The 9,991-nt window shown below is 48.1% G+C and overlaps 1 protein-coding gene across 1 annotated transcript in view; it reads right to left on the bottom strand.

Annotated features, from left to right (window-relative positions):
• MAP4K4 (mitogen-activated protein kinase kinase kinase kinase 4) overlaps positions 1–9,991 on the bottom strand; it is a gene marked incomplete at its 5' end in the record, with an annotated part of 149,039 nt that overhangs the window by 17,896 nt on the left and 121,152 nt on the right. Inside the window, 6 exon segments of the mRNA XM_010829864.1 lie at positions 222–342; positions 915–1,090; positions 2,996–3,093; positions 4,004–4,155; positions 5,801–5,907; positions 9,496–9,657. Of these exon segments, the coding sequence (XP_010828166.1) occupies positions 222–342; positions 915–1,090; positions 2,996–3,093; positions 4,004–4,155; positions 5,801–5,907; positions 9,496–9,657 (816 nt within the window).

Genomic DNA, 9,991 nt, shown 5'->3' with positions numbered 1-9,991 from the left:
GCCATACAACATGCAAAGAGGGCAGGACTGGGGGACGCTGCCGGCCGCCCCGGGGGTGTGGGGCACACGCCTGCCTCCCACACCCCGGCCCCGCTGCCCTCCGGGCCTGGTTAATGTGAGAACAGATGACGATGCAGAAACAGCATGAGTGAGTGGATGAGCAAGTGGGTTAATGACCACAGGAGCAGCTTGGCCTCTAACCGCGCAGAGCACATGGGTACCTGGCGGACGATCAGCGTGCCCTCTTTGGACGGGGTCAGGGCTGGTTCACTCTCCACGTCGTCATGGACAACCATGGTTTTCACGGACTCCGTTTCACCATTGCTCAAGTTCAGAGATGATCTGTTGAGACACAATCCAGACGTGAGGAGCCGTGACCCACAAGCCAAAGATACAGTGGTTACGTTTTTTACCTTCTCAGGGACCTAAGGCTGCAGGTATAAAGTTTCCCCAAGGAAAATGAACTGAAATTTCCCTTTTGTCACAGCCTCAAATTAAAGAGAGAAAATGAGACACCAGGAGCCCTGGAGAGAGGCACTGACATGCACACACACAGCAACCAAGAGGAGGGGAGACAGACAGGCTCGCTCCACCACAGTGACACATTCAATTTCACAGGATCAGAGGCCAGGGTTAGAAACCTTGTCCCAACCGGAAAGAAGGCCCAGGGGGGGACACTCGGGAGTGCATGCTCAGCTGTGTCTGACTCTGTGCAACCCCATGCACTCTAGCCCACCAGGCTCCTCTGTCCATGGGACTCTCCAGGCAAAAATACTGGAGTGGATTGCCATTTCCTTCTCCGAGGATCTTTCCGACCCAGGGATCTCCTGCACTGGCAGGCGGGTTCTTTACCACCGAGCCCCCTGGGAAGCCCACGGGGACACTCATCCTCCCTAACGCTCAGTGGGACTGACGCGGCTCTGGTGTCCTCCGGGCCAGACGTGGGCTCCTCGGCCCCCTCCTGCTCCGCGTCGTCGTCCTCCTCGTCCGTTGTCCCCGACTCCTCGCTGGAGGAGGAGTAGTCCGTCACCTTGTGTGGCGGCCGCACGTCCTCCACGGCCCGCAGCTCTTTGGCCAGCGCCGTCAGGTCCTAGCGCAGGGTACAGAGGAGGGTCAGGGAGGCGGGAGGGGCAGAGCACAGCGGCCAGCGCCTCGTCCCAACCATCCATCAAACAGCCATTCGCTTTTGCAAAACTGTCTTGTAGGCAGTCTACTGGTATCGTGAAGTGGAGCCCTTAATGCTTTTGATAGGAAAGACCAAGAAAAGTCAAAAAGCTGGAAGAAACAGAAAAGATTTCTTTAGATGTTCAAGATGCTGTACTCAGTTTAAACCTGACGGCCATAAAAAACAATCATCTGTTTATGATGAGCTGAGAATATTTTTCTAACTATCAAATTCTATTTTTTGTTTCAAATTCTACATTATATATATACATCTTACCAAAATAAAAACATTCAAAAAAAAAATGTACGCTGCATTCTGGCATAACTACAGCAATTGCTTCTTCCTCTCTGCTAGATAGAAAATTCTAAATCAACAAACGTGTGCAAGATAGATCTTGGTAGTTTGTTATCAAGATATTTGGCCCTGTGGCAAAGTCTTCTTTTAAGGAGATGTTCCAAAAAGCAGGAAGATTCTAGTTAAAGCGGGGTGATTTAAACTATTTATTTTCGGAGGTTTTTAACTCCAACTTTTCTTTAGAAAAATGTCCAACTTGCAGAAAAGTGAAAGGCGGTGACGTGATTACGGTGTACGCCTCACGTCTGGCTTCAGACTGTCAACCACTTGCCACGTTCCTGAACAAAGTTCCTGACGTGTTAGGTAAGAAAGTACCTAGCGTGTGTGGCTGGGCAGGCTTCCCTACCACCGATAGGACCATGCGCGCAGGAGGGAAAGCTGCCTGGCGTTACTCACAAGCGCATCAGCCCCCTTTACTCTTCGATGTGAAGATTTTTTAGAGTTAATCAATTATCAATTATCCAAATACAACTTTCGAGCTTGATTGTTATCTCTATTCTACATCTTCATATGGAAGCTCGAAATATGTACCTGTCCACTTAAAATTCTTTTTAGAAGGCAGACTACGTGGCCCCACTTCCTTCTGGCAGAGTCTCTTCTCACCAGTTAAGAACCTGCTTCTTTCCTTTGCGCCTGAGCCTCTCAGACAAGTAAGCATGGACTGGCCTGGCCTCCTGCTCGCAACTTCAGGAGTACAGCTGCGGTTTTTTGTTATAGTGAGTTTTTTTTTAAAGCTGTATTTAATAATAAGCACACAAGGCGAATTTGGGGTGTTGAGAAAGATGAAACAAAAGTTTAGGGCTTTTTAGTTTGAGAAGAGAGCAAGTTGAGGAAGGAAGAGGCATGCAGGTGGAACACAGGCCGAGTTTAACGGCAGTTAGAATGCGCTCGGGTGCTGAGCTGTTTAGACGGGGCTTACCACTTCACCCTGCAGTCGGCGGGGGTCCGTTGAGCCAGAGAAGCCATCGGTGAGAAGGAACGCACAGCACAGGGAGCAGAGAGGAGAGAAAGGGGAGGGGGCACAGAAATCAGTGCAAGCAAAAGGCAAAACCCTGGAAGTCTCAGACCCCCAGTGTGCCCAGTGACAGAGCAGCTGCCGCAACGAGGACAAGAGAGACAGAACAGCCACACCGCTGCCCCACGGGCCAGGGGCAGGATGTAAACCCCGGGGAGCTTAAGAAGGCGAGGGAAAACATCTCTTCTTAAAGCCAGTGTTTTAGATGCCCACTCACCAAGAACATGTAAAGGTCGATGCCAAGCAAAGAGAGAGAAGGCTTTTCTTTTGTATCGTTTTAAACGACTGGGCGGGCAGCGGGGCGCAGAGCACACTGTGTCTGAGGTTTGCAGCTTTCCTTATAACCCCTCAAATATGCAAGGCCCCACAGGGAGGCCTGCAGCCTTCGCAATGACACAGCTTTCAAAGAAAGCTCTCGCTCGAGCTTGAAATGAGTAAAATGGATTTTGTGCAATTCTTACAGCAGGCTTGAGAGGTCTAAACACTTCCTTTTTATCTTCAGGCTTTTTTGCTGCGTTTTCAAGGCGCTGAGATGGCGAGCCTTCAGATTTGGATGATGCTGTGAGGTTCAGAGATGAGAAAGACAGAGACACATGAACATCCGAGCGTGGCCCACAAGGCCGCCCAGCCCACCGGGCCATGATCACCTCCTGGTGGTCCTGCCCGCTTGTCAGCCATGCTCACGGCAAGGGCTCCCTCCACACACAGGTCCGAACCCCAGGTTTCTGACCCTTCCTGAGAACCCCTGACTGTCATACTGCACTAATACGTGTTCACAACTTGTTACATTACATCAATGATACAGTAGAGGGAATTTCCGCTAACCTACTATTAAGAGTAGGTGAGGATAACCAATATCAATGACAACACTGATGGAATTTATGCTGAGAAGAGTGGGTTCAAAGCTCAGTTTGGACGTTTAGCTAAACACCTTGGACGAGTCAGGGAACTAAAGTACAGTTATTTGAACGTATACAATGGAGACACAATATATATCCATCTCCTGGGGGCTGCTATAAGGATTACGTGGGAAGATGTTCAGCAAGTGTGAACTCTCAAAACTTAACTCTTACTGTTAAAATTATGATGACTATTTGTGTCTCTAGCAAACCTACACCAAAACATTGTATGGTAATATGCAGCTGTGAAAACCTCCAGGTCTTTTCCATGACTGAAAAGGATTTCCAAAACACAGTCAACTCTGAATCGACATGGGGTGGAATTCTCAAGGTCCACTCACGCGTGGAGTTTTTTCAGCAAGTCAGTAATTCAGTACTGCAGGACCCCCAGATGGCTGGATCCGTGGGGTGTAACTAGAGGCAAAGGAACCAGGGATGGAGGGCTGACTATGCAAGAGGATTTTCAACTGCTGGGTGGAGGTGGGGAGGGGGGTGTCCCTAAACCCTGGGTGTTCAAGGGTCACCCCGTGTGTGAGCATGGAGAGGGAGAAGAAAGGAAAGGCAGCCTACATCTCACTCTGAAGCGCTCCCCGGAGCCACTCTGAGACCCTGGGTGGGAGCCGGGCTGGGACCCCGAGTTGCTGGACCCCGAGGAGCTGCCACTGCCCGGCCTGGGCGCCAGCTTCTCCACTCTCTCCCAGAGCAGCCTCGGCTCGATGCTACTGTTGGAGAAGAAGACAAGAGAACCACTCAGGCTTTGTCCCAAGACAGAGTGTCAGACGGTAAACACGAGCACCGTGTCATCACTGAGATGCAGCAGTAATGAGAACATTAGCCCACAAACAGATGTAACATCAAAGTCACCAGAAGCGACAGCAGTGTTGTCCATTGGTTTTACCTCAGATAGCTGAACACACCGAAAATGTGAAAGATGTTCTGCCGTTGTTGTTCAGTTGTTAAGTCACGTCTGACTCTTTTTGCGACACCCTGGACTGCAGCCTGCCACGCTCCTCTGCCCACAAGATCCAGGCAAAAACACTGGAGTGGGTGCCAACATCTCCTCCGGGGGGTCTCTGCAACCATTGGCGGACCCCAAATCTTCTTTGGGTGTGAAGAGGAAATGCTACTGTTCCATCTACAAGTGTCACTATTTTGTCTCAGCTACAAACTCAGTTTCTTATTATGAAAAATTCCACCCATGTGATTACACACAAAATCATACTGTTTCCAGTACCTGCTGCTGTCAAGAACTGAGTCCTTTTCCGGTGATCGGGGCTGGAAGCGTGACAGCCCATGGGCTGTGGCATACCCCTGCCGTGGACACACCACAGCACCGGCTTTCTAGGTTAAAGAATTAACACGTGGACTCGGGCCCAGGAGGACCCTGCAGCCCACCCTGACTGCTGACAGTTGAGAAAGTTCTCCATGAAGCTCCTGGGTTGTCACCCATTCCACTGCCTCAGGTTATCCCGTGACACCAAGTCTGGAGGCTCAGTGATGATCAGGGTACAAAACCCTTCACACGACCTCTTGTGAGTTGCTGAGCTGGAGAACATGGTTGCCACCGACTACATGAGGTTATGGAGCCCTTCAAATGTGACCAGTGCAGCTCAGGAAATTAAGTTTTAATTTTATGTAATCTTAATAAACTTCAAATTTAAGCAGCCTCATGTGGCAAAAGCAACCCACTCCAGTATTCTTGCCTGGGAAAATCCCATGGACAGAGGAGCCTGGTGGGCTACAGTCCATGGGGTCGCAATGAGTTAGACAGACTTAGTGACTAAACTGCTACCAACACCCATGTGGCTAACAGCTACTCTATACAACAGCTCTAGAACTTGAAAACATTTTGTGGTTAATCCACAAGCTTACCACCAACTCAAAGTCAACCTCTGTCTTTCTCTCGTGGCCCGTGTGTAATTTATATGCGACTCCCAGGGCCCCCCAACACCCTTTGGATAACAAACCTTCTCAGGTCACAGTGCCCTTAGAAACCTACCATTCCCACTTAAAACTCCCAGAGGCAGGGATTTTTCATCTTAAAACTGCCACAATACATGGTCAGATTTCATCTCTTTCCTGCATCAATTTGACATTACAGATGAATTTGACATTACTCACATGAATGGATTTTATGGCATTTTCTTTATAAAAGGATCCCCTCTTTGCCCCAGAACTTCTGTGTTTAAGAGCACAAAAAACGCTATGCAAGGCTCAAGAGAGAGGGGATATCTGTATACTTAAAGCTGATTCACATTTTTGTACGGCAGAAACCAACACAACATTGTAACGCAATCATCCTCCAATTAAAAAAAGACCACAGGACACAGGGCGGCAGGCCTGTCCTGAGCTTCGCTCGTCACTCACCTGGTGGAGTTTCTCTGACCAGCCTGGTTACTCTGCTGCCCACTGCCCTGCAGTGGGGAATCCCGGCGGGACAGGACAGGGGACCGTGATGTTGTTCTCACAGGGACCTTTGGGTACCAAATACAGCGATTAAACTACTGAAAACATGAGAAGAACAGAGGCTTTCCTACCAAACCCCTCTAAGGTTGTCCTAGCTCGCCACCCTCTGTCACACTCCTACCCCCGCCCGCCGAGCCTCTCTGCCCTCCAGTGACGTGACAGAAAGAGGAAACGTGGGCAGAGGCGCCAGGCCCGCCTTTCTAAGCCCCGTCACGTCTGAATGGTGCTGGCGTGAAGCGTGGTGGCAGGGGACATACAAAAGCATTTTGCTGCGATAATGTGAGAATCAGGGAAATAAGCTCAAAGAAACCAAACAATGGCTTACAAATGGATGGGCGAGAAACAAAGGGTGTCGGAAGCAAGAAAATATTCAGAGGAAGCAAGTTCCGAGTGGAGGGGGAAAAAAAATTAAAATGTGACTTTTTGTTGAATTTCAACATTAATGACCAAACCCAAAATTTCAGAAACGTTAAAATTGGGGGGGGGACCCAAACAAACCCCAAAATCCCTCAATTTAAAAAAAGTCTGTTTTGGGAAACATTTATGTTCGTTTTTTCCCTTATGAGATCTTTTCTGAAAGTTTTGGTATTACTTAGCAGTGCGGAGTCATTTATAGCTTCTGTATAAACTTGATAAGACAGCTGGTAAAATATATTTTGATCCTGTCTGTTCTAGATGCATACTCTCTGTAGATGTACTCTTATTCAATTATTTTGGCATCTTGTGTTTCAGTACAGAGTGAGAGACACCAATGAAGAGCTAACTGGCTGAGAGCTGAATGTGGCTGCCTCACTACGGAATTTTCTCCCCACTGTGAGAAGTTCCTCTGCCATTTCATCACCCATTAATTCTGGTGACGTCACCACACCCTTCACTGAAATCAGTTAATTAAAAAATAAATAAGGAAATAAGGAAAAGGAAAAAGCAGCACACGTCTGTCTTTCTGCTCCTTACCCTTGGAGGCACCTCGTCACTGTCTGATCTAGACCAAGCCTTCTGGGCTGGGTCGGGCACCTCCGCCTTAGAGTCAGAACTCTGACTGAGCACCTCACTGCGGGAAGGTGGGCAGGGGTCCTGAGAGCGAAGATGGTGGTGTGCAAATTTGGGAGGAGAAGGGTCACTGAAGGAATGGGATCTCGAGACAGGGGAAACATTGTTCTTGAGAGATGCCAGGTGGGACCACTGTACCTTCCGAGAAAACAAAACACAACACATTCAATGCGTTCTGCAGAAAACGCTTTTCTGGTAAATATCAAATCCAGAGAGAGCGCCAGGGCGGTGGGGGACCCAAACGGGGCGGCTTAGGACTAGGTCAGCCAAGCGGACAACAGCTATGCTTTGGTGGGGGTGGCGCACAAGGTGGTCTGGGCAGCATAATATGCAGAAAAGAACAAATGTACATTTATAAGGAAAACTCTTAGTACCCAGACAAACGTTACAGAGAGTGGTAAATGTGAAGATTAAAAAAAAGAAACAGCGTTCTTGTCTGATGGACAACGTGCAGCATGCATTTCTGCGTCAAAGCAGCTGGACAGGCAGAGAGTGGGGAGACCACAGGATGGACATCGCCACGCATGCACAGCTGTCTGCCCATCCTCCCATGGCCTGGCAGGGCAAGTAACAACAGAGTCACATGCTTACTGTGCAAAGACCAACCCTGCGTGTTTTGATAGATTGTACAAGTTTAACTTAAAAACAGCCAGATTGTCAAATACACCAACCATTTCCCTTCTTTTTTGTCCCACAACTTAAAACACTCCAATCCCCTGAGAACTTTACATGTGTTTCTACTAGTCAGAAAAAGAAAAGGACTTCAATTTCTTTAGAAATAGTCAGCAGTGGAATTCCCTAAATGGACTGCTGAGGGGGTATTCAGTCTACTTGACACTGGAAGAAATAAGACAGTGCCTTGGCAACTGAAACCATCTGGTCACTTTTAAACTGGAAAAGCCATCTCTGAAACAATCTGTATTTTCTTAAGACTACACTTTTTGTTTTAAAATAATGGTCCAGTATTAAAATTTGTATAATTCTAGCTATTACATCATCATATTTGATGAGAACTGGAAATATTCAATCAGGATTGATTCAACGTTGCCAGGTGTAAGATCCAGAAATAGTTCCAAGTTCATGATTTCTAGGTGAGAGTCATGTAAGTTCTGTTATTGGTATAATCCCAGACTTCCAAAATATTTAAGATTTTCAGGGGGAAAGCATGTAACTAAAAGCATCATCTGTAAGTGTAATAAAATATAGGTTTTAAAATGAAGTCCTACGTGAAAAAAGGTTTCTCCCAAATCATGTTTTCGTAAGTGCAGGTTTTGGCTAAAAGTCACTTTAGACAGAAAAGGGAAAATAGAGCCTATTTCCAGGCACTTTGTTAATTAGTCATCAGTATAAGAAGTAGTCTGCACAATGCAGGAGCTCCTTTTCTCTGCACTGGTAGTGGCCACATAAAGAGTCTGCATTTAGGGGACGTTTAACCTTCAGCAAACCTGTTCTCCCCGTCCTCCTCCCCCCGTCATCCATCCTGCTCTCCTCTAAAACCCTCTCTGTTTCCACTCCTCACTTTCTGGAGCTGCCCGCTGGCTTCTGGGTCAGTGTTTCTGTGAATCAGGACACTGCTCGTCTCATAAACACCAGCCTCCCAACACTGACCCCACTGAGCTTCACCCCAGGTCTTCTTTTCCCTGTAAAACTGTTCCAAATCAAGTGTATTTACGGCAAAGTACGCTCCAGTCCTCATTTGGGTTTGTTTGAACACCACTGCTACCTCCACCGTCCCCCAACCCAGGCTAACAGCAGCTGACAGGTAAACGCAGGACAGGTAAACGCAGCCTCAAGGACTCAAGTGTCCAGTACTCTGGACTGCACGGCTGCAGGGAGCGAAATGCCTGAAGGCCAGCTATCTTCAGGGAGAGTGGGGACCAGCGTCTTAAGGATCTCTGAGATCTCCGACCCGGGTCGTCTCTGCTGTCTGCTTTATCCTCCAGAGAGCATGGAGGTCCCCTCCACCCAAAGCTGGGCAGGGCCGAATGCCAGGGACGACCCAGTGGCCTCTACCCTGACCTACATCAGGGAAACCCACACCCAACTCACTTGGGTCGTAAACTTCTTTTGGATGTTGAACCTTTTCAGAGTCTGATAAAAGTCTCCTTCCCTTTTCCTGCTCCAAAAATACGTATGTTTATATAAAAATTTTTTAAAATAAAAGAATCTCAGGGCCTCCCACTCACGGAACTCCCCAGGTTGAGACAAGGTCTCCCTTTGCATACTTAGAACAGTATCTTTCTATAACCTAAACAGAAAAGTCTTTGCATTCGGTAAGGAGGCACTGCTTTACAAACATCTGAGTCAGTGAGGACGAAAAGTTAGGCAGAAAGAAGAAATCACCGAATCTAGATGTTCTTAGTGAGAACAACAAAGAGAACCTTGGCTTTGCCTACCCGCTGAGGCCAGGTTCTCCTTAGTCTTAACTCACTCTGCTAACGTCTTCTCTTTCTAAACAAACCAAACTGAGCCGTTTGAGCAGGCCGGTAGCTCGCCGAGCCTCTGTGAGCGTCTCCTTGACCCACACAGCCCACGGGCCACTCTACCTGTGGCTCGGCGGGTCTCTGCAGGGCAGGGTGCACAGACTCGGAGTTGCCACTCGAAAAAGACTCTGATCTGGAAGGCACTGGAGGTTCCAATACTCGGCCCGTCTGCTTAGACTGGGCTTCGGGGGAGCTGTGGTTAGTTTTCCTAAATCTATCTTCCACCTGCGTCAGAGAATCAGGAGACAGAACTCAGGGTTAGTAGGAGAAAGAAAAAAAAAAAGCAGAGACGCTGGAGACAGCCTGAAAGTGGAAAGGCCCTAAGGAGAAGCCTTCTGTTTTCTCCAACCACAAGAAAAGAGACAGAGGCAGACAGCACAGGACAGCGATCTGAGGCGGACTCAAGAAATCTTCACAAAGATCAAAACTGAGAGAGGCAGCCTTTAAGACCTCCCCCCACCAGCTGGATGCTAGGAGTGCATGTGAAGATAAGCCAAGGAAATTAATCTCTTGCAACCAACTAAACCCACTGAATATCACCAGGAATCTAGCATGTTTC

The sequence above is a fragment of the Bison bison genome, unplaced genomic scaffold (genome assembly GCF_000754665.1).
Source record: "Bison bison bison isolate TAMUID 2011002044 unplaced genomic scaffold, Bison_UMD1.0 scf7180017864508, whole genome shotgun sequence".
NCBI classification, from domain to species: Eukaryota; Metazoa; Chordata; class Mammalia; order Artiodactyla; family Bovidae; genus Bison; species Bison bison.
Note: the sequence above shows the minus strand (reverse complement) of the source record. Positions and strands in the feature narration are given on the sequence as shown.